This window comes from Octopus bimaculoides, chromosome 15, assembly GCF_046866305.1.
Source record: "Octopus bimaculoides isolate indiv1 chromosome 15, ASM4686630v1, whole genome shotgun sequence".
Classification (NCBI taxonomy): Eukaryota; Metazoa; Mollusca; class Cephalopoda; order Octopoda; family Octopodidae; genus Octopus; species Octopus bimaculoides.
Window position 1 is genome coordinate 50,549,000 of NC_142942.1, and position 26,292 is coordinate 50,575,291.

The following is a 26,292-nucleotide window of genomic DNA, read 5'->3' on the forward strand; positions in this document are numbered from 1 at the left end:
ATAAAATAAAATTATAATTAAAATATAATTAAAATTAATGTTAATATTACCCCAAAAATATGTTAACACACCATTATCAAAGTGACCCAATGACTTTGAGGCTTTGGCCAGATAAGACAGCGTCAGTTTGAAGAAGGCTTAGCTGACCGGAACTTCGAAGTCACTATCAATAATATTCTTGGTTAATAATAATAAATCTGTATTCAATATTAGTGTAGATTAATCCTTCAGATTAACGTAAAATTGTTTTTTTTATTATAACTGAACATAGAAACAAACATTTCTATAAATTATCTTTACAACTTCCACATTTCCACACTTTCAATTGTAAAGGTGATTTATGGACTTCCTGTATAAGTGTACATATATACATATATATATATATATATATATATATATATATATATATATATATATATATATATATATATATATATATATATATATACATATATACGCACACACACACACATATCAGCACACACGCACACAGACATGTCAAAACTTTGCTAACAAAATATTTTTACATAATGTCTCATTTTGATAAAGGCATCTGTTGGAAACTCAATTTAATAATACCTAGTGCTTATCCTGCGTATTTACTAACAGTATATTTAATGCATAAATACATGCATACACATATGTACATACACACATATAATGTGTGTGTGTGATTGTGTATTATATATTTATAAAAACATACATATATATATATATATATATATATATATATAAATAAAAAATTTTAAAAAAAAAAAAAAAAACACACACATATGTATGTATGTATATAAGTAAGTATGTATGTATGTATGTATGTATGTATGTGTATGTATGTGTGTATGTATGTATGTATGTATGTATGTATACACACACAGAGGGAAGTGGAGAATAATAATTTAGAAATGGATCTGCACACATGTACAAACACATACATTTACATATGCACACATACACACATGCATATATAATTATACACATACATACATTGACAGATGTGTATGTATGCACATGTGTGAATACGTATATATATATATACACACACACACACACACACACACACACACACACATATATATATATATATATATATATATATATATATATATATATATATATATATAGGTAGATAAGTAGACAGATATATAGATATACATATATGTATATATATATACACATATGTATGTATATATATGTATGTATATATATACACATATGTATGTATATATATGTATGTATATATATACACATATGTATGTATATGAGAAGCCAGCTTTAACTGCAAAACTTTGAAATAAACAATCATTATAAACATTAAATAAATGTGTGTATATGCATATACGCATGTATATGTATACATACAAATGTGTGTCTGTGTGCGTGTGTGCATGTTTGTGTGTAAGCATTTCCATATATATACACACACACATATATATATATATATATATATATATATATATATATATATATATATATATATATATATATATATATATATATATACGTATGTATGAATGCATGCATGTCATACATATATATATATATATATACACACACACACAGGCTCACACACGCATACACGTGTACTCACACATATATATACACATGCATCCAATAATCAAGCTCAATGTAGCAAATCTACCAGAGAACCATCAAGCAGTTTGATGATTACATCAAGTTGACCCTTGACCCTGAACCGACCTTAGTGGAGATGACCTCAATCTGGATGTAGACGAATGACCCTCACCTGCATCTAGTGGAATCCAGCAAGAGAAATAGTTATTGTTGCACTGGCGTTGTTGTTGTTGGTGGTGGTGGAGGGGAGGCATAGTGGTGGGGGTGGGGTGGCGGCGTTGGTGACTGTGGTTAGGATGTAGCCATCAAACTCTTTCCTCCTTCTCCCTGTCTTCCTCTTCCCGTCACCCCTGCGACCTCAATCTAGATGTCCAGTTCTGACCCTCACCTCTTCAGAGAGGAGATTCACCTTAATCAGCATGTATAGCAAGCATACAAGGAACAGGAAGGATGTACAGCTGACCACTGCTATAATCACCACCACCACCACCACCACCACCACCACCACCACCACTACCACCACCAGCACCACCACCTGTAGTAAGTGACAGATTGTATTTTTTTCTGTTATCTCTCGCCTTTCTCATTGTTACTTTGTGTATTACACTCTATCTCCCTCTCTCTCTCTCTCTCACTCCCTCTCTCTCTCACTCCCTCTCTCTCTCACTCCCTCTCTCTCTCACTCCCTCTCTCTCTCACTCCCCCTCTCTCTCATTCTCTTCCTCTCACTCTTTCTCCCTCGTCCATTCTTTGTTTTACTCTGTGCGCATGTGTGTGTTTCTCTGTTCAGATGCAACCACATACAAGTATGCATTCATTCACACACTCACAGATACATACATATACACATGCACACACATTCATACACACAGATGCGTATGTAATACTTGTTCACATAAACAAACACACAAATATATACATATACATATATACATTCATCCACATACATGCACACACACACACACTCATACACACACACCCTATTTCACTAGATTCAGCCATTCAGTTATTACCAATATATTAATTCTTTTAACCATTCACTGGTACAATCACTGGACTGCGGCCACACGGCCATGCTGGGGCACCGCCTTTAAGAGATTAATCATTCACATTGAATTCAGTACGCAGAACATAACGAAACACAGCATAAGCAACACCCGTTAACTGATGAAGCACAACAACGCAGAAATGCATGTGTCCTACAATCCAGGGACATCATTCACAACCTCACCCACCAAAGTGTGTTTCCACTTGTGTCTTGGTGAAGAATTGTCTCTTGAGACAGTCTCCACAGTGAAAGTTCTGAACACATCCAAATACAATCAAACATATTAAATATGACTTTAAACAAATAGTTTTTATTCAACACTGCTTTGTGTGACATTGTTTAGTTAATTCTGGCTCGACCAAGCATTTTGCACATCAGCAAACATTCCATAAGCTGTCCTAATAAGAACGTTTTCATTCTTATTTGGGATGTCACGTCTTTGGTTTTCATAACTGGCGTAGTGGAACAACACAAAAGCACATGCGCTCTGTGGTCCCACAAAGTCATTAACACTCCCCTACCATCCCCCCCCCCCAACATATGTCTTCACATATGTCAAGGTGGAGAATTTTCTTCTGGGACCATCTTCACTGTGAAAGGTCTTATCACACCTAAATACACACGAACATGCTATGTACGACCTCTACCATAGTAAATGATAGATGAGGGTTCCACACTACCAATAGCACACACATATACACATGCACATAAACACACACTACAGCTGCTTTGTACACAACATGTACATGTTCTAAGTTCAAATTCCGCCGAGGTTGATTTTGCCTTTCATCCTTTCGGGGTCTATAAATTAAATGCCAGTTACGCACTGGGGTCGATGTAATCGATTTAATCCCTTTGTCTGTCCTTGTTTTTGTCCCCTCTATGTTTAGCCCCTTGTTGGCAATAAAGAAATAAGAAGCGGTAGCACGCCGGGCGAAATGCTTAGCGGTATTTCGTCGGCCACTATGTTCTGAGTTCAAATTCCATCGAGGTCGACTTTGCCTTTCATGCACACATGTACACAACAGATACTACACAGACACACAGACACACACATAATACAAGTCTCTCTATCTCTCTCTCTCTCTCTCTCTCTCTCTCTCTCTCTCTCCCTCCCTCTCTCTCTCTCTGTCACATGCATTCACACTCTGCAGGTATCACACACATACTATAAGTACAACACACTTTGCAGTTGGTAGGTTCTGCACATATACACAACATATCTCTCTCTGGTGGCATCAATACTGTACGAAAAGATACCACAGTACAAAAAGAGAGAGTAAAAGGTGTCAAAATCATCCATCCATCCATCCACCCAACCATCCACCCATCCATCCATCCATCTACCTATTTATCTATCAATTGGACAGTCCAAATCCTCCAAAGACAAAAGGAGCCACAAGTTAATCTTCCGTCATAATATTTATCACTCAAGAGGAGAGAAGCAGTTCATAATTACAAAAAGTTAGTCTTACAAAAAAAGCAACTCAACCTCTGAAGAGAAAATATAGAAGATGTAATAAGCAAGGGGCTGCTCCAAATTCCATTGTGGATTACCCCTACCCTATCCAACATCACAGCACACCCACATACATTCCTCTGTCCATGTTTCATTACGACAAACCATCACACATCTTGCGCCATATGTAATCCTTTATACACACACACGCACCCATTTATTGCACTTGGTAAAAACACAAGTGTAAATAATAATTGGGTATCTTTCCGGCAGTATATTGGATAGATATTATCCCTTAGTGGGTTGGATTCACAACTCCTAACTTTCTTGGATTATATACGGATTACACAATCCGTATCTCATACTCTACTCTCCCCAATATAGGATCTATTATCAATAAGTTAAATAGAAAGAACATTGAACTAGCTAGAACCTCAAACATTTTAAGTACCACATTTAATCTTTTGATTAAATCTATATTATTATATATATATATATATATATATATATATATATATATATATATATATATATATATATATATATGTATGTATGTATGTATGTGTGTGTGTGTGTGTGTCTTTGTCCCCCCAACATCACTTGACAACCAATGCTGGTGTGTTTACTTCCCCTTAACTTAGCGGTTCGGCAAAAGGGACCAATAGAATAAGTACTAGACTTACAAAGAATAAGCTCTGGGGTCGATTTGCTTGACCAAAGGCGGTGCTCCAGCATGGCCATTGGCAAAGGGAAATAATCACCCTTAAAAATTAGGCTTTTTCCCCCCTCCATATTTTAAAGAGGTCTCAGACCAGCAGTGTTTGGAGGTCTGAAGATACGCCATAAGGCTAAACTCCTTATGAGCAGGAAAACCAGAGTAACCCCATAAACTGATCTACCCCATTCAAAATTTTGTCTAAGTGAATCTAGCCAAAGAGAACTAATCAAATTTACATTAACAAATGTAATTTGGAAAGTTCAAAACCTAGGTCCTTCATAATCCACATCTGGGTTGTACATTTATTTAATGTTCTTCCTACAGGTAAGATGAAAATTTTTATGTTCGCCGCCCACAAACATCTTTGCCAGTCTATACATTTCTTGGAAGTTTGTTGGGGTCATAGCTTGTAAAGGATTGTGGTTCATTTTTAATTTATTAGTCTTTTTATCAACTACTAAATTTAAGACTAGAGGACTGTGTCTGTTTAGAATGAAGGGCAGGGGTATGATGACAGCTTATAGCTAGGTATGATCAAGATTTTAGTAGTAGTATAAAGTAACTGTCTATAAAGAAGGCTGCGTAGGGAAAGAACCCCCCCCCCCGAATCGAGATGTTAATTACCAGTTAAAGGGGCAAGATGCTAATAAAACCAATGATGTTAATACAGAGGGAATTTTATCATGGGGTACTATAGGTGATTGCTTATAAACAATATTGTTATTTTGTATAAAGATAAAATTTAAGATTATCAAAAATGATATCATAACCAAAATAGATAAAATGTGTATATATACCAATTTTCAACATTAGAAAGGAAAGATTACATAGAATCAGTTTAATATTCATTCATGTATTTAATTATTTACTTATTAGGTGGTTTCTGTAAAGACTGCTCTGGGCATTTACTTATGGAATACTGGAAAGATAAACATGCTATATATAAATTAATTATAAGCTAAGAATCAGAAAAAAATACACAGAATCAAAAAAAAATGTACAGATACACACACATATTTATCTGTGTGCACACAAGCATGGAAAGCGGACGTTAAATAAAAATGATATATATATGTGTATATATATATATATACACACATATATTTATATGCTGAAATGAATTGATAGACCCACATATAACATCCCAAGGTACATTTTTTTTCTCTGATGAAATTATGCTTTTGTCACATATATGCAAATTTAATGTACAAATTTGTAATTAAATTATAGAATATTGACTGAAACACCTGTAAGAGGCAAAGATAACCAATTCAACTTCCTTGTATCCATTTCCTTTTCTTCTTTTTACTGGATATAAACTATATGCTTAATACATACTTATTATTTTTAAGGGAATTTCATCCCCCAACAATACTAGGTATTGAACCAGTATTTCCTTAGATCCAACTATCCCTTTATGAGGTTAACATATCCTCTAATTAAATATATATATATATATATATATATATATACACACACATGTATGTATGTATGTATGTATGTATGTATGTATTTCTGAGTAATGTAATTCACGGTGGAGTTTCAGTTACCTCCCTTTAACCAAGTTCTGACTGCTGACTCCTAATTCTTTCGTTTGTGTCTATTTTGTCCGATAAAACTGTATATAAAAAATAATAATAATAACAATGATAATAAACCATGGATATTTTTATAATGTTTTTCATATTTTGTTATCCAACATTATTCTTTAGAAAAGCATGATCATATCAGTAGATCAAACTAGACGGAAGTTGTTATTTTCTGCAGAGAACAGGAAGTTTGTAGCACATGTTGATTTGTGTGTGTCTGGAGTGAATCCACGTGGAGAAGAAATTTGATCTGAAATGAAGGTGAAGAAATTGAAGAAGAAGAAAAAGAAGGTAGAAGAGATAGAAGAGATAGAAGAGAACGCAGGTGAAGCTAAAGAGGAGGTGGTCGTATCGAATGAATCGATTTTACAGCGTGTTTTGTCTTTGAATTTGCCTCTTCCGTCTGTGTGTCGAGTTACAGTGAATGTGAAGAAACCTGACAAAGTTGCTAAATTGATCGAAGAAATCAAAAAGATTTCTGCTAATCTGTCGAAACTGGACAAAGAATTGTTGTACGAGGAGAGAATTCTGTCCAAGTTTATTTACAAGTTCAATAATCCAATGCTTCCGTTCATACACTGGCGCTATGTTCGCAGAATGGCTCAGTGTTCCAAGAAACGATCGAACATAAAACTCAATCGTTTGATAAACAAATTGAATCTTTCTTTAGAAAGTTTCAATTCTTTCGAGCGAGAAACCTATATGCCATCGCCAAAACTTGTGGAATATGTCCTCATTCGGTTGATGGGAGCCGTGGCTCTCAATATAAAAGCCTACGAATTTTGTGCTGTATGTTTTATCAAGTTAAAACAATATTTATTTATCGGTCATAACATTTATAAAATTGTTGCCCTCATCGCCGTTTCCAGTCGTCTCTGGATACTGCACCGGACGTTTTCTTTGGAAATCTTGGATCTTTACCCTAACGTACGGAGACTATACAAAACCATCAGCCCAAACTGGAAGCGTTTCCCTTCTAAACCAACTAAATGGTTGACGAATAATCTAGGACTCGATTGTTCAAACTTAAACGATGCCACTCCGTTATTAGAAATGAACATTTCTACTCCTAATATTGAAATTTATTCTCAACAACAGGACGAGGAAGATATTGGTGAACCGGTATAACTTTTATCATTCTATTAAATTACTTCATATTTTTTATATTCGTTGTTATTATTCTTTACCCACCAGATCAGCTTTGATCCAACACGGATTATCAGTAATTATCGCTGATCTGCATCTTAATCGGACATTGTTTTTGTTATTTTTGTCGCTTTGTTTTTTTTTTGTAATATTTCGGTAAAAGTCTATGAGGTTATGAATGAGTTTGTGACATAGTGTGTCGTTTGCTCGACAGAGCTCATCTCATATACTATTAACGAAACATTGCCATTTTATTTTGTTTTGGACGGACATCTGGGATAGGTCGCCAACATAAATTGGAATTTCTCCGTTCTGACGGATTATCTTCAAAAAAAAAATTTGAAAAATCCCCGACAAAACGAAGAAATTCTAATTTATGTGGACGATCTATCCCAGATGTCCGCCTTGTTTTGTTTTGTTTTTCTTGGGAAGTATATCAAGGACTACATTATCTAATGTGTCCTTCCCTTTTAGCTCTTAACTTCCTGTTTCTGTTGTATGTTTTTTTGTTAGGTTATCATTATACATAGTCTATCAAGGACTACATTATCTTGTGTCCTTCCGAACGGTTCATCACAGTTTTGTTCAGACATAATGTATCTACGACCGCATTATCCCGTGAGACCTTCTCTTTATATAATCTAGGTCAACCCTAATCAAATAGGTTTACGGAAGTAATATCTAAACGATTAAATTAATTTTGTTGTATTTTTAATAGATAAAGTTCAATTAAAACCATTACAGTTTCAAGGTAGGTAACTGCGCTATCGTCAAGATTGTGTTGTCTCCCTTGATACGGTAAACGCGATCTTATTGTGTTCATGGGGCATAACTACAGTTTGGTGCCCCAACTTCTGATTTAATTATTTAATTATTTTCTTAATAGCAATACAAGAGCTATGTGGTTTTTTTTTTTTTTTTTTCAAACCATTTCAGTCTGTGGGGAAATTGCTTTGCATGAAACCGGTCTGCGGAGTAAATGAGGTGAAAAAATGATCGTGGCTGAGTGGTAAGAAGTTTGCTCCCAGCCACATGGTTCCAGGTTCAGTCCCACCGAATATGAAAGCAATTCGGTGGAGATGGAGTATATTTAATCTGGGTATACCCCCCCCCCCCCCCTTTTAAATTTTGTTTTGTTTTTTTTACGGAATCCTATGTACTTTTACAGTTTTGTGAGATTTGGCTGTTATTTCTAGCATGTAAATAGCCTGCTTGGTGGGGGGGGGGGATTGAAATTTTTCAAAAAATTTTTTTTCAGAATCGGAATCTCCATAGCCTAAAACGTGGGATTCCGTAAAAAAAATTAATAAATAAGTGGGGGAAAGGTTCAGATTACATATAGTCCATCTCTACCAGCAATTCAAACAGAACTCAGATTGAAAATTGACAGCCAAACAGAAAAGATCCAATAAGCCTATTAAACACACCATACAGCTATGACTGTTGTGTGTTGCATATGTTTACATATACACACCTGTGTGTGTGTGTATTCTTATTTATATCTATATTTGTTTAGGGTTAGCACTTAAAGGAAGGGTCCCAACTATTCAAGAAGTTCTGGTTAAATGAACCACATCAGGTGATTAGAAAATTGTTGAGTATTGTAATGAGTTTGAAATATAAAGAGTGATTGCTGATCCAATTTCTATAACAGAAAAACAAGATATTTATATATTAAATGGAAATGTAGCTTTAGATATTAATATAAAATGTCTTCAAATAAATCAGTGGATTTAAGTTAAAGAAATTGGATCAGTAATTTCTCTTTATATTTCAAATAATTGATATAATCAACAATCATATAAGCACTTCTGATTTAATTAACCAGAATAGTTAATTAGATGAAGAGTTGGAACAGTATTAACTGGTACATATACAATGGGTTTGAAAGGATTATATCTGTAAAAGTACGAAGAATTAAATTGATTTCAAAAGAAAAGTATACGCACCGGTACAGAAACACAGTGTGTGCGTATGTATATATATATATATTCGAGCGAGATCGTTGCCAGTGCCGATGGTCTGGCCCCTGTGCAGGTGACACGTAATACACCATTTCGAGCGTGGCCTTTACCAGTAAGACATCCAAGCGAGATCGGACTGGCCCATGTGCAGGTGGCGCATAAAATACACCATTTTGAGCGTGGCCGTGGCCAGTACCTCCTGACTGGCCTTCGTGCCGGTGGCACGTAAAAGCACCCACTACACTATCGGAGTGGTTGGCGTTAGGAAGGGCATCCAGCTGTAGAAACTCTGCCAAATCAGATTGGAGCCTGGTGTCGCCTCCTGGTCCACCAGTCCTCAGTCAAATCGTCCAACCCATGCTAGCATGGAAAGCGGACGTTAAACGATGATGATGATATATATATATGTATATATATATATATATATGTGTGTGTGTGTATATATAATCATTAGAATTTATTTAAATCTGAAATTATACATTCAAATTATCTATTAATTGTTATAAAGTGAATATTTAATATTTAGTAGACATGCCCTTTGCATTTTTCAATACAAGGATCCTATTAGGCATGTTACTGATCGATGACTATTTCTTGCACAGTTTTATGCAGCAATCTCAAAATACCTGGCTTTGAGGATGCTTTTTTGTTCTTCTTATGACGTGTCCTATCCATTTTGTCCCAGAGGTGTTCAATAGGGTTCATATCTGGTGATAGGCTTGGCTATGGAAGCTTTTTAATGCCATTCTCATCCAACAAAAAAATGGGTCATTTTAGCCATGTGACAAGGAACCCCATATTCCGTAAATAAAGAGTCTTCTTTAATCATTTCACTACTGGAGAAGATTAAAAGGAATCCTTTCTGCTACATGAACACATGTTTATCTGAGTTTGTGTTTCCTTCAAACTCCACCAGCTCTGATCAACCATTGCCCTAAATTGTTCCCCAGTCCGTCATAGAATAGCTGCTGTGTTTCATTATTGGCTGCAATCTTTTCCCATCATATTCTTGATCACGGAGTCTCCAGATCCACACTCGACCACTGTCAGGAAATACTGCAAACCTGGACTCATCAGAGAATATGACAGTGTCCCAAAATGTCCCATCTAACTGGCCGAATCTTTTCTCCGCTTGATGTTGACTGGTCGAAGAAGTGGCTCCCTTCATGTTGCTCTGCCATAGTAACCAAGTTTGTGGAGATACCTGACAGCTGTTCTGGGACTGACATCAACTTGTTCTGCTATGTCAGAAGCCTTACAACGAGGATTATCCTCCATGCTTCTCTAAACAATGAGAAGGGTCCTGTCAGAGGGCCCTGGTTGATCTGGACGAGGTGATGTGGACTCCTTCCCCTCTCTGACAAATTGCATAATCATTCTGTTGTGTCGACGCCCCCAGGCGAAGAAGTATGATCTCCCAAGACATATAAATAGAGGTAGTCTGGCCGTGGTAAGGTGGGTCGAGTAGCGGTTGAGTAGAGATCATCCGAAGGTGCTAGATAGCAGTAGCGTTGAGACATAACACATTCTATTAACTGTAGAAAGTGAGATCCCAAGGTTTTCTGCGATTTTACGCTATGTCCACCTTCAGAATGACCCACAATACGGACTCTTTGAAATTCAGACAGTTCCATGGTTTCTTTTGTACATGGCATGATTAAACAGTCACATATAAGAACCTGAAACATAAAAATGTCAATTAATTAAAATATATAAACCATTACAAGTCAGAATAAACATAAAACGATGTTTTATGGGGTGTCTATTTACTTCTGTCATGTCTGTGCATCAACTATATAAAAAATTTTTTAAAAATTGAAGTCTCTTCGACTAAGATTGTCTGCTTTGCAGAATGCAAGTGGGCTGTGTCTGTTTCTAATTAGCTTTGAAATCCAGGTGCACCACGAAGTGAATTACATTTATAAATATCGAGGTTCATTTTCATGGAAACGCACGCACGCACGAAAGTATATCACTTGGTAAAGAGTTCACATTCATTTCTATGCACTTCGACTAGAAGTGTGTGTAGAAGGCTGGCCCTTTGAAATACAGGTACAACAGAAACAGAAAGAAGGTTTTGGTGAAAGAGTACAGCAGGGTTCGCCACCATCCCCTGCCGGAGCCTCGTGGAGCTTTAGGTGTTTTTGCTCAATAAACACAACGCCCGTTCTGGGAATCGAAACTGCGAGTCCGCTGCCCTAACCACTGGGCCATTGCGCCTCCACGCGCACACACACGCATGCACGTGTATGAAGATACACGATCGCAAACGTATTGATCATATTTTTAGATCCAAATATAAATGATATTTAACCTTTCGTCAACATTAATGCATACTTGAGAACTAATATAGTAACTTTACAAGAAAACATACATATACGAGAGTAATCTCAAAATTGAGATCTCCAAGGCGCTGGGAACGCAGGGAAACTCTGCATGCGGCTATTGGCAACACTGTTGTGCACGTGTGCACCTTGCTGACACGCTCAGTCTTTGCATGGCAGTCGTATCTGATGGAGCTCCCGATTGACGCTACCGCAAGTGTGAAGTTCGCGCAGTTATTCGGTTCTTTGAACGCAAAAGGCATTAAACCGATTGAAATTCATCGCCAATTAATGGAAGTGTATGGCGAGTCGTGCATGGATGTCAAAAACTTTCGTGAGTGGTGTAAGGAATTTGCAGCTGGTCGTACTGAAATTCATGACGAAAAAAGATGTGGGCGACCATCAATTTCTGACGAGAGACAGTCACGAAGTTTGAGCAAATCCTGCGTGAAAATCAGCGGAACACTCGATGATCTCCTCATTTTGGTTCCTGAGGTTTCCCAAAGCACCATTCATAGGGTTTTGAGTGAAAAGTGGCAATATCGGAAGGTGTGCGCAAGATGAGTCCCACGAATGCTCACAGAAGACCACAAACGGCAACCCACCTTATAGTCCGGACTTGGTACCCAGTGACTACCACCTGTTCCTTTAGACGAAAGAACATTTGGTCGGAACGCGCTTCAGCAACGACGACGACGAGGTGAAAGATGAGGTCCAACGCTTCCTCGATGATTTGGCGGTGAGCTGGTATGACAAGGGCACACAAAGACTGCCCCAGCGCCAACAAAAATGCATCGACCGAAATGGCGATTATGTAGAAAAAATAGATAAATGTTTAAACTTTAAAATAATCTAAACATCATTGACAATAAACGTTTTTGTGATTTCTAAATATTTTCGGAGACCTTACTTTTGAGATTACCCTCGTATATATGTATATATATAAACACACATACATAAGCAGACGCACCCATATTTGTTTGATAATTACACATGAACATGGATTTATTGTAATTTATTCCACTTTCGTACATTCTATTCTATTGCTCATATATACATTAATTCATATACCTAAAGAAGTAACTCACAAAGAAACATATATACTAATACATGCATATTGATGTGTATATATATATATATATATATATATATATATATATATATAGTTATATACATATACATAAGTACGTACGCACACACATATACAAACATAAGTACAAATTTTGTTTCATTTTTATTTTATTTTATTGCTCGAATATAAGTTTTATCTCACTTTTACTTTTTTATTCATTATGTTACTTTACTTTTGTATACTAAAGCCCATTAAAAGTGAAATAATTTTAACGCATGCGTGCACAATTTACACATGCACATTATAAACATAACTATACATTCTGAGAATTCTAAACGTATCTTGATGTAATCCTTGTATTGTTCTTTGTACAATCTGATGAGTTTCCATAAAGGGTATCTAAAATGCAAAATTATATATTTATATATGTTTTGTGATTTTTATTTTGTTTGTGAAATGAAACAACTGTAGGGCAATATGTTAATTAATTAATTTGTATCCATTTGATCTCTCTTTTTTCCAACTCAGTATATATATATATATATATATATATATATGTGTGTGTGTGTGTGTGTGTGTGTGTGGCTTTTGAGTTAACTCTTATGTCTAGCAAAATCGGTGCTAGTAAGCCACTCTTTTTAATTTGTTATATATATATATATATATATATTATGATTGAACGCCACACGCCCTCTTCTAAGTAAATATTTATATATGTATATATATATATATATATATATATATATATATATATACATGGAGCTCAAAAAGGTGCACAAGGTAGTTGTTGGCATGATGGTTAATAATTTTGTTGGGGTTTACTAAGTCAGTTACCAGACGTAGGAGCTTCAATGTATCTATGCCCAGGGAAGCAAAATGTTCAGATTAATCATGCCTGATAGAGGGTATTCGCTTGGTTGCATGTCTCTGGACAGTTTCCAGGAGGTCAATGTCCTGAACAAGACAGAGGTTCCAGGCTGGTGATGCAAATTCCAAGTGTGTGGCCGCACCATGGCCATAATAAATAGATAGCTGGAGAGCGGCTGACAAAGGTCTTGCTGAGTGATGCCAAAACATGGTTGTACACTTGTCCACAGCCAGCTTCAGTTGCCAGTCTGTGTCCAGGTCTGATTGCAAGAAAGATCTATAGTGTCCTATATGTCGTATATCTTGAGAGATACCTCAAAACCACAGAAAGACTTGACCGTGATATACAAGTCAGTTTGATAAAGCAATACCGAGAATGCTTCAATGCTGACAAGATTCCAGCACTGAGCTATGAGCCCACAAATAAACTGCACACAGTATATGCAGAGCCAGCGGGATATTGCAATTCCAGCAGTTGAGTGGGTGCGTGATCTGAAATCCGCAAGGATCATTGCTTGTGTTATATTAAAACGGCAACAATGTGCAGGTGACAAACTGGTTAGACTCTGATGTGATTTAGAGCTCGTAAAAAGGAAATAGTGTTGCTCTAATGGAGAACATTTGTGCTTAGTCACATAGATTATTGCTCTTAATTATGGTCGCTACAAAGAGTCAAAATTAACGACAGAACTCGAGGCCATCCAACGTCACTATACCGATAGATGGACTACTGGGAGAGGCTACAGTGCTGAGGTTTAAACCCCTGGAAAGAAGCAGAAAGTATGCAGCTAAATATATATATATATATATATATATATATATATATATATATATATATATATATATATATATGCAAGTGAGTGGACAAACGAAAGAAGAGCAAATTTATTGGGAGTTACATGTATGGACCAAAGCAGCTTGATTTAAATTCGTTGATACTCCGAAAGATTCAAGCATGATGCCATTCTGATATATATATGGTTTAACGTTTCGCGCAGACGCTCTTCATCAGAAACAGAGGAAAGTCCAAAAGAAGGAAAGACGGAGGAAGAAAATCGTCAACGATTCACATATACCTGTATATTTCTATATACATATACGTGTGTCTGTATAACTATATATATGTACATATACGTATATGCACCCGCACGCACATACACACACACGCACATACACATACGTGCACACAGACATAATATACATTGATGTTAATTCTCCTTCCATTTCATTAAGATGTGTTTCTCTCTATATGTGTGTGTGAGTGTATACGTATGTATGTATGCATACATACATATACAAATATATACATACGCGCGCACGCACACCATCCTATGTCAGCATAATTCGGTAATTATCGTAATTGTCATCTACGTATATTGTATGTGTATTCAATGGATTTTATTCAATGTAATTTTCATTTATTGCTGAGAACTTACTTCAGCAAACCATGAACTAAAACAGAAATAATACAAACACTGTTATATAAGTTATGGTTATAATTATTGTAAGATTACCGTCGTTAATATTATACGAGATACAAAGGCTGCATACTGGCAGGGACGTTAGCACGCCGGGCGAAGTGGTCGGTGACATTTCGTCTGTTTTTACGTTCCGTGTTTAAATGCCATCGAGGTTGACTTTGCCTTTCATCCTTTTGCGATCAATAAATTTAAGTACCGGTGTAATCGACAAGTTCCGTCCCCACTAAATTTCAGGTCTTGTGTCTTCAGTAGAAGGGATCATTATTATTATTATTATTATTATTATTATTATTATCATCATTGTCTTTGCACCGCTGGAGATGTACTACGGTGTCGGGATTTTTTTTATTCAGTGCGACCATGAGATATAGAATAGGAAGCCAGACATAGTCTTAATTGAGAAAGAAAACAGACATTGCTGAATCTATATTTTATATTTTATCACGCTCCGCTACCACTATCGCCACCAGAAGGAAGAAATGTAAAGACGTCCATGGCAGGAATTTAACTCAGAACGTTAAGAGCCAAAAATGAATATGGAAAAACGTAATTTGTCGGGGGGCGCTAATGATTCTGCGAAGCCACCACTTGTTTCAGTCATTTTGACCGTGGCCATGCTGGAGCACCGCCTTTAGTCGAGAAAAATCTATCCCAGGACTTATTCTTTGTAAGCCTAGTACTTATTCTATCGGTCTCTTTTTGCCGAACCGCTAAGTTACGGGGACGTAAACACACCAGCATCGGTTGTCAAGCGATGTTGGGGGGGGGACAAACACCCACACACACACACATATATATATATACATATACACGACAGGCTTCTTTCAGTTTCCGCCTACCAAATCCACTCACAAGGCTTTCCGTCTACCAAATCCACTCACGAGGCTATAGTAGAAGACACTTGCACAAGGTGCCATGCAGTGGGACTGAACCCGGAACCATGTGGTTGGTAAGTAAGCTAGGATGCTGATATCAGAATCAATATATAAACATTATTTTGGTCGAGTCAGTCTCTTACTACTCACCTGTGGTTGTACAGGGTCTTCAAGCAAAGTATGTCATAACTTGCCTGAAGACGCTGAGTACCTAAAGGTGAAATTCGGAGAAGCAAATTTACCATCCCATCGACTGATCAACTTATGGCAATGCAAGAGTGGTGACGTGTGCAGACCTAACCAATTGGAGGTGTACAGTGAGTTACAACTTTCGCCTCTCACTTCTGCTTCAGACCATGTACATCTACAACGGAACTGAATAATCAACTGAGAGATGATGGACAGAAAGTCGGAATTGGCATTGAAAGCGAGGAAGCTCAAGAAGACGACAATCTGTAGAAACTGGGCGCATCTTAGTTGAAACTTTAGAATATTCCAGTCCTGAAAAGCTTCATAACTTTTTAATAATTAGTTTTACTCTTTTACTTGTTTCAGTCATTTTGACTGCGGCCATGCTGGAGCACCGCCTTTAGTCGAGAAAAATCTACCCCAGGACTTATTCTTTGTAAGCCTAGTATTTATTCTATTGTCTCTTTTTGCCGAACCGCTAAGTTACGGGGACGTAAACACACCAGCATCGGTTGTCAAGCGATGGTGGAGGGACACACACACACACACATATATATATATATATATATATATATACATATATACGACAGGCTTCTTTCAGTTTCCGTCTACCAAATCCACTCACAAGGCTTTGGTCGGCCCGAGGCTATAGTAGAAGACACTTGCCCAAGGTGCCACACAGTGGGACTGAACCCGGAACCATGTGGTTGGTAAGCAAGCTACTTACCACACAGCCACTCCTGCGCCTACGTTTGTCTTTTTTTTTTCCCCGAATAATGGTTGTGATTTTTGTACTTTGCATGGAATCCTACGTTTGCGTAGAAATTTTCAATAAAAATCTGAAGATGTATTTCACACAGAAGCGACTGTATTGGTGAGTCAAACAAATTTCACGTTACAGTCAACTAGCCTTTCTCTAGACGCCTTGTTGAAGCAACACCGTCTTAATTTGGAAGCTATGTACCATTGTGGTCCTCCCCGAGCTCTTTTGAGGTTTAGCAATTTTGGGGAAGAAGGGCTGAAGTATTTTTATCATATATATATATATATGTAGAAGCAACACCGTCTTAATTTGGAAGCTATGTACCATTGTGGTCCTCCCCGAGCTCTTTTGAGGTTTAGCAATTTTGGGGAAGAAGGGCTGAAATATTTTTATCATATATATATATATGTAGAAGCAACACCGTCTTAATTTGGAAGCTATGTACCATTGTGGTCCTCCCCGAGCTCTTTTGAGGTTTAGCAATTTTGGAGAAGGGCAGAAGTATTTTTTGGCCTTAGACGTGGAAGCAATGTGCCATTGTGGTCCTCACCTGAACTTTGTTGAGGTTTAGCGGTTTTGTGGAGAGAAGGGCTGGAGTATTTTCTTGCGCTTTCTGAAGAGATAGAAGAGGTCTTTGTTATATTGAGAAATGAATCTTCGTTTGTTTTCACCGCTCTTAGGGATTATGGTTACCTGCCGTTCGTGTTGAAGGGAACGGCACTGTGATTAGGTTTTCTTGTTTTGTGCACTTCCATTTCTATGTATGAATGTACTTGAAAACAGGTATGTGTGTGTGTGTGTCCATGCATGTATGGTATTACATACATAAACGTATAAATACATATACACAAATGTGCGTTTGAGTGTGTGTGTGTGTGTCCATGTATCTACATGTTATATTTAGGAATGTACGTACACACACACCCTCTTTGTCTCTGTCTCTCTCTCTTACTCTCTCTCTCTTACACTCTCTCTCTCTCTCTCTCTCTCTCTCTCTCTCACACACACACACACACACACACACAAAATAACGTGAGAAATTCTTATATCATTGAATAGAAATATAATTGTAGTTGTTTTTGTGTCATTCAGACTTCGTTCTCTCTTTCCTTCTCTTCCCCCTCTTTCACTCTCCCCCTCTATCTCTCTCTCTCTCTCTCTCTTTCGCATTTCTCCATCCTCCACACCTCTCTTTGTTTTTTTTTTGCTTTCTTTTTCTGTTTATAATAATCTTTTCGAAAACTCTTCGCAAATGTCTATTAAAAAGAATTTCTCCTAATACAGCTTAGCGATGTTCTGGGTCAATAACGATGTTTTGTGTGAACAAATAAGAGTCCGTCTCTCACACTATTACTGTTTGTTTGAACTGACGATAACATTGTATCGTTGTCTATATTAAAACATTTTATTACGTGATATGAAGCATTTCACCTCCCTTTCTTTCCAGTATTTTGTCTAGTTTTTTTCTTATTTTACATTATTTCCCAGTTTGGGGTGCGGTTCTCCTGTTAAAAGAAAAGAAAAAACGAGAGAGTGGTGAACTAGATGTCTGTATTACAAGAATATGATTGTGTGTGTGTACATACACGCACACGTATATGTATGTATATTATAAAAACGTATTCATATATAATATATACATACATATACACACAAAGACACGCACAACACATATATATGCGTACATATATGTATACACATATATATATCATACGAGGGATGCTGTGAATAAAGATAGAGTAACCCGGAAATACTGCACCAAACTTTGAGGAATATGGTAGCCGGAACTTTCCTCTTACACCAAATCTATTTTCACAATGCATTTCCAGTACGAGTATTGATGTTGTCGGCACTCCGTCGTTTACGACGACGAGGGTTCCTGTTGATCCGATCAACGGAACAGCCTGCTCGTGAAATTAACGTGCAAGTGGCTGAGCACTCCACAGACACGTGTACCCTTAACGTAGCTCTCGGGGATATTCAGCGTGAAACAGTGTGACAAGGCTGACCCTTTGAATTACAGGCACAACAGAAACAGGTCTGGGAATCGAAACCGTGATCCTATGACCGCAAGTCCGCTGCCCTAACCACTAGGCCATTGCGCCTCCACAAGGCAGGATAGTCATAACTAAATGTACCTGATCATAGGTGTGCTTCCTGGATCAGGTAGACTTTGGGCTAAACAACCAGCAGAATATTTGTTGATAGAAGATTGTAGATTTAATTCTGAGAATATCCAGTGTGACTGTTGTTTAACCATTGGTCTGGTCTGGTTGGAGCTGGCTTATGATTAAATTTATTCCATTCGTGACGATCACGTATTTTGTATGTATGCATGCATGAATGTATGTATGTATACGAAGGGTTCTTTCAGTTTCTGTCTACTAAAATCACTAACAAGGCTTTGGTCGGCCCGAGACTATAGCACAAGACACTTGCCCAAGGTGCCACGCAGTGGGACTGAACCTGAAACCATGTGGTTGGAAAGCAAGCTTCTTACCATACAGCCACGCTTGCGATATATATATATATATATATATATATATATATATATATATATATATATATATATATATATATATATATATATATATATATATATATATATATATATATATATATATATATATATATATATATATATATATATATATATATATATATATATATATATATATATATATATATATATATATATATATATATATATATATATATATATATATATATGACTCATTATATAATCTCCACATAATTAAATCAATGGCTAACTAGCCCAATTGACTTGCTTCTTCTTGTGTTTGTTTCTCCATTCTCCACATAATTATAATTATAAACTGCGGTTTAAACAATAAATTACCTCCCTCTGGATACCTTCTAACGAAGACGATACCCACACAAGTAATTTCCAGGAGTGCCTTCGGATTTAACTATCCGCTGGTTGCTTAGATACTTCAGACTACCCCTGAAATATTGAAGCAATCCTATCATTTACCTATATATATATATATATATATATATATATATACATATATACACAAAACACACAGATAGATAGACCATGGTCTTTGATACCGTTTCTTATTTCTTTATTGCCCACAAGGGGGCTAAACATAGAGGGGACAAACAAGGACAGACAAAGGGATTAAGTCGATTACATCGACCCCAGTGCGTAACTGGTACTTAATTTATCAACCCCCCGAAAGGATGAAAGGCAAAGTCGACCTCGTCGGAATTTGAACTCAACGTGACGACAGACGAAATGCCGCTAAGCAATTCGCCCGGCGTGTTAACAACTCTTCCATCTCTTTGATACCGCTTCTGTCTACCAAATTCATTCATAAGGCTTTTGTCTTGGTCGGTGCGATGCTAGAATTGAAAACACTAGCCCCAGAGTACTGCACCCAACACGCTTTAAATCAACACTAGATTTACCGCTTTCTGTGCATTAGGGTGAATCAACAACATTTTTTTTTCTTTTGATGCTTATGCAAGTTATGACTATGCGATAATCACCTCATAGTAGCAATGGCTGAATTTGAGTAATCGTACTTTCAATGACACACGCTCTCTAATGTGGGTTTCTTTTGTCGTACTATTTTAATGCATTGATCATGCAAAAAAAAAAATGGAGCGTAATTTTCTTCTTGGTTATAAAAATTACAAAGTATATAAGTATATTTCTGAAAAGAAAAAAAAAGAAAAAACAGAAAAGAGAAGGCAAAACTGGGGAGCGAGCACGACTGCATTGTGAATAAGATGATTCTTCTGTGCTTCATTAGATATGAACAGAAATATCTACATGTTTAGTAGAGATATGAGGTCAGGACTTATCTTTGCAAAAACTCGGGCATCTAGCTTTAAATTTTATAACGCACTATTTTCAGTGATATTTCAAGAGAACTCTTTCTACTATAGGCAGAAGGTCTGAAATTTTGCAGGAAGGGGCCTAGGTCGATTACATCGAACCCAGTGCTCAACTGGTACGTATTTCATCGACCCCGAAAGGGATGACGGGCAAAGGTGAATTTCGGTGGAACCTAATGAAATCCGAACGTAAAGAGCTGGAAGAATGCCGCTAAACATTTTGTCCGGCGTGCTAACGATTCTGCAAGATCGCCACCAACACTTACTCTTTTACTCTTTTACTTGTTTCAATCATTTGACTGCGGCCATGCTGGAGCACCGCCTTTATAGTCGAGCAAATCGACCCCAGAGCTTATTCTTTGTAAACCTAGTACTTATTCTATCGGTCAATTTTGCCGAACCGCTAAATTACGGGGACGCAAACACACCAGCATCGGTTGTCAAGCGATGCTTGGGGGACAAACAGACAGACACACACACACACACACACACACACACACACACACATATATATATATATATATATATATACATATACATATACAACGGGCTTCTTCCAGTTTCCCTCTACCAAATCCACTCACAAGGCTTTGGTCGGCCCGAGGCTATAGTAGAAGACACTTGCCCAAGGTACCACACAGTGGGACTGAACCCGGGACCATGTGGTTGGTAAGTAAGCTACTTACCACACAGCCACTCCTGCGCCTTGTTACACAGTAGTGAGTCGTGTGTATGACAAATGAATGGGAACGTTGGGCATTCATTTCGTAGATACCTCACGGGTTCAAAACCCGCTGAAAAAGTTTTACATTTTTCGTCCTACCGGGTGTGGCTGTGTGGTAAGAAGCTTGCTTCTCAATCACGTGGTTGGTTCAGGGTTCAGTCCCACGGCGTGGCACCTTGGACAAGTTTCTTCTACTATAGCCTCGGGCCGACCAAAGCTTTGTGAACTGATTTGGTAGACGGAAATTGAAAGAATCCCGTCGTATATACATATATATATATATATATATATATATATATATATATATATATATATATATATATATATATATGATAATTATGATAATAATATTAGGGATAAAAATCCAAATTTACAGGGAAAAATTCATTTTAATTTAATTTATAATATATATATAATTTAGAGAAAAAAAGACCACTATATGTGATTGTGGATTTTCATGTTTATATATTATCTTTTACTTGTTTCAGTCCTAAGACAAGGTATAAGTAATGCTTATTACATATTTCATTATTGTGGAAAATTTAAGGCGACGAGCTGGCAGAAACGTTAGCACTGCGGGCGAAATGCTCAGCGGTATTTCGTCAGTCTTTACATTCTGAGTTCAAATTCCGCTGAGGTCGACTTTGCCTTTCATCCCTTTCGGGGTCGATAAATTAAGTACCAGTTGCGTACTGGAGTAGATCTAATCGACTGCCCCCCCCCCACTCCCCAAAATTTTCGGGCCTTGTGCCTAGAGTAGAAAATATTGTAGTAAAGTTGTCTGTATATTTGGTATGAATATATATATATATATACTAGCTGACATACCCAGCGTTGTTCGGGATTTAAATGGCATAGTTTGTATATATGTTACAGTTAAGTTGAAGCATGTGATACCGGAAAGTGCAACATTGACGACAAAACATTTGTGGAGTAAATGAAGGGCTAATCTGACTAAGTGACATGTCGTACGTCTGTTTGGAAGAATATGGGCCCTAATCTTGTCATGGAAAAGTGGGTAAGAGTATGTGATTTTTGAACGCACCAAAAAGCCCTCAGTGGATATGTTCTCCTTTGCGGCAGTCGGCGCTGCCGCTACCACGCTGAACAATCAGCCGACAGAGGAACTATAGTTATGCGATAAATTATGCCTGTGGGCGCGCCCAACAGTACCACAAAAGAGAAATCTACATGAAAGAAATGACGTGGTAGGCGAGTGGGGTTGGCAAGGAAGCGCTTGAAAGCAACATGCGATATCTCAGCTTGAAATCATTAGTCGTGGTTCAACCGTCCACTCCTTTGCATAAACAGTGTGTGACTGTTGTGACGACAACTCAGCCCCACCCCCCAAACGAAAACAATTCTACATGCAGCGTCCGGACAGGCAAGGTCACATTAAGGACACGATCTCTAACTAACCTGGAGCTTCGTCGGCGTCCAACCACTGAGCTGAGCATCGTCGGTTGTCGTAAAGAATCCACTTTTCATCGCAAGTCACAATCCGGTCGAGAAACGGGTCGTTCTTGTTGCGTAAAAGAAGGGAAGACGACACTTCAAAACGGCGTTTTCTTTTTTTTTTTTTTTTTTTTTGGTTGTCGTTCAATTCGTGCAGCACCCATTTCTAAAGTATTTTTATTTTTCCAATTTCTTTCAAATGGTTGGAAATTGTCATATACGTTACGTCTAATTCAGAAGCAAGCTCTTGAACAATTGTGCATGGAATGGCTTCGACTAAGGCTCTTAGTTGATCGTTGTCAACATCCGATGGCCGACCACTACGCCTTTCATCTTCAAGACTCTCGTCACCGCTACGAAATTTCTTGAGCCGCCATTGTGCTGTACGTTCATTAATGGTTCCTGGGCCAAACGCATCGTTGATACTGCGAGCTGTTTCAGCAGCTTTTAGGCTTAGCTTGAACTGGAATAAGAAAATTGTGCGAATTTGCTTTTTGTCCATGTTGTATTTAATGTTCCGGAAAAAATGGCCTAATTATTCAAAAAGAAAAAGAGTAACACGATTAGACAGAGCGAAAAACATGCTTTAAAATGATATATAAAGTAATTTAATGAGAATTTAATTTGAAAATGCATCATTTAAAACTCAATATATATATATATATTTCGTATGTGTATTTCGTGTGCAAGATTCTTGATGTGGATACGTGTGTTGAAAGAAATACAATTAAACCTTGGGAGAGGCATTATGCCGGTAATAAACACACGCACTGGTTCAGTCCTTTATTAATTTATATAGTTTTTTGTTAAATTATTTCATTGCACTCTTGCAATCTCTTCAGTAACTTGTCTCTCCACTTCCATTTATTTTGAATATATGATCTGGCGTTGTTTTGGCGTTGTTTATATATATATATATATATATATATATATATATATATATATATATATATATATATATATATATATATGTTCGGCGTGGGAATGAGTGAAGTCATTATACGCTTCTTTGAGTTTCTGTGCATGAGTGTATCCGAGAAAGCTTTAAAACATCAAGCATTTATAATAATCAAATTTTCATTGATGTGTTCATGATCGTGTCTGGCGAACACACAGAAAATTCTTTTGAACTGTGCACTTTATACTTAAATTAATTGTTAATGACGTTTGTTTTTTTTTGAAAAATTTGTCATTTGAACAAATAGGATGTTATGTAAAAAAACAAAAAGCGCTCAATAGCAATATGCTGCTACTGTTACTACTACTACTCCCTCACACACACTCCACCACCATCACACACAACTACTACTAATGATAATCATTTCTACTAAAGACACAAGGCCTGAAATTTGAGGGGAGGGGACTAGTCGATTACATCGACCCCAGTGTTTAACTGGCACTTAGTTTATCAACCCTGAAAGGATGAAAGGAAAAGTCGACCTCAGCAGAATTTGAACTCAGAACGTAGTGACGGGCGAAATACCGCTAAGTATTATTTGCATCGTGTCAACGAGTCTGCCAGCTCACCGCCTTTACTACTACTACTAATAATAATAATAATAATAATAATAATAATAATAATAACAATCCATTGAATTGAATAAGCAATGTACCAAAGCTCTATCTATGCTACTTGGCAAGCGTTTGTGCAGATCTTTTCAGATACTGACAAAAAATCCCACAACGACTGCCTTCCCACTGCCACTACAATTTTAGGGCCACTACCATAAACGTTGGCACAATGAAAGGTAGGTCTGGTGAGATTATGGAAAAGATGGAGCGTCGCATGTCGATATGTATGGTGTGCTAGAAGTGAGATGGAAGTGAGCCTCTGTTAGATTACTCGCGAGTAAGAAACAGAGGTTCAAATTCTTCTGGATAGGCAAGAGTGATGGGGAAGGTGGTGTGGTTTATACCCTTAGCAGGTCGAATTTCCTTTCATCCTCTCAGGATCGATAAAATAAGTACCAGTTCATTACTGGCGTCGATAAAATCGACTAGTCCGCTCCCCAAAAAGTTCAGGCCTTATGTCTATAGTAAAAAGGTTTATCATTATTATCATTATTATTATTATTATGAAAATTATCCGAGTTTATAATCCAACAGCTGTGTCATAAAAAAAAGAGTAAAGAATAAGAAATATTCATATGCTTTGTCAACAAACAGTCAGGATGATTAAACACAAGAGGTTCGAGTAAATATAATGGGTATTGCATCAAATAGAGCAGAGCAGAGAAAGAGAGATAAACAGTGAGACAGACAGAGAGATAGAGATAACTAATTTAGGAATTCTCTGAAGCATTTGAACAAAAATAATTATTATATTTTTACCTCAAAATATTGTGCAAGGTTCATGAACCAAGCGTGTGGTGTGGTGGTGTAGTTTGAGACACACATACATACACACACTCCGTCACACACACACACCCTCACACACATACAAACTCCCTCACATGCACACACTCCCTCTCTTTCTCACACACACATACACACTCCATCACACACAAACACTCCCTCACAAACACACACTCTCACACACATACACTCCATCACACTCACATACAAACACACTCCCTTACTCACATACACTCTATCACACACACACACACACACACACACATGTATTATATTTAGATACGTGTATATGACGGCGCGTATATTAGTACTAAGGGTGTTTGGCTCATGATCATAAGATCACAGGTTCGATGTCAGGATTGAAAAGTGCATTGTGTCGAGGACAAGGCATTATTTCACTTTGTTCCACCCGGTACTGCCGCTACCACATCCTCGATGTTCTGCCGGATCAAAGTTGGTGAGGGCTGCTTTCATCTCTTATAGAGATGTTCTAAACTAGCTAGTTTGCTGGTTGCAAGATCAGAGATTGCATGTCACTTATTTTCTATATATTAAGAGCTGAGGTGACCTACTGATATGGCTAGCGGACGAGTATCCATTACCGAGGCTGACAGTAAAGAAGTCGAAACCGCACAGTCTGGTGGTCGCAGGACTAAAATAAAAAGGTGTTCTCTCCCCGCTTGCAATATATATCGAATGTAAAGTGCACTGAATAACCGGTTGAAGGGGGAGTTACCCTTGGGTTGAAATAGCCGCATCACCGGTTCCTAGGGAACACCCGTGTTAGGTGGCGTTAAAATTACTTATTATTATTATTATTATTA

General features: G+C 37.3%; 1 protein-coding gene across 1 annotated transcript in view; it reads left to right on the forward strand.

Annotated features, from left to right (window-relative positions):
• Positions 1 to 6,543: 6,543 nt before the first annotated feature.
• Positions 6,544 to 26,292, forward strand: part of LOC128249539 (uncharacterized) — a 43,444-nt gene continuing 23,695 nt past the window's right edge. The window contains exon 1 of the mRNA XM_052973420.2: positions 6,544 to 7,508. Coding sequence (XP_052829380.1) covers positions 6,642 to 7,508 — 867 coding nt within the window. The 5' untranslated portion in view covers positions 6,544 to 6,641. The remainder of the gene's footprint in view (positions 7,509 to 26,292) is intronic.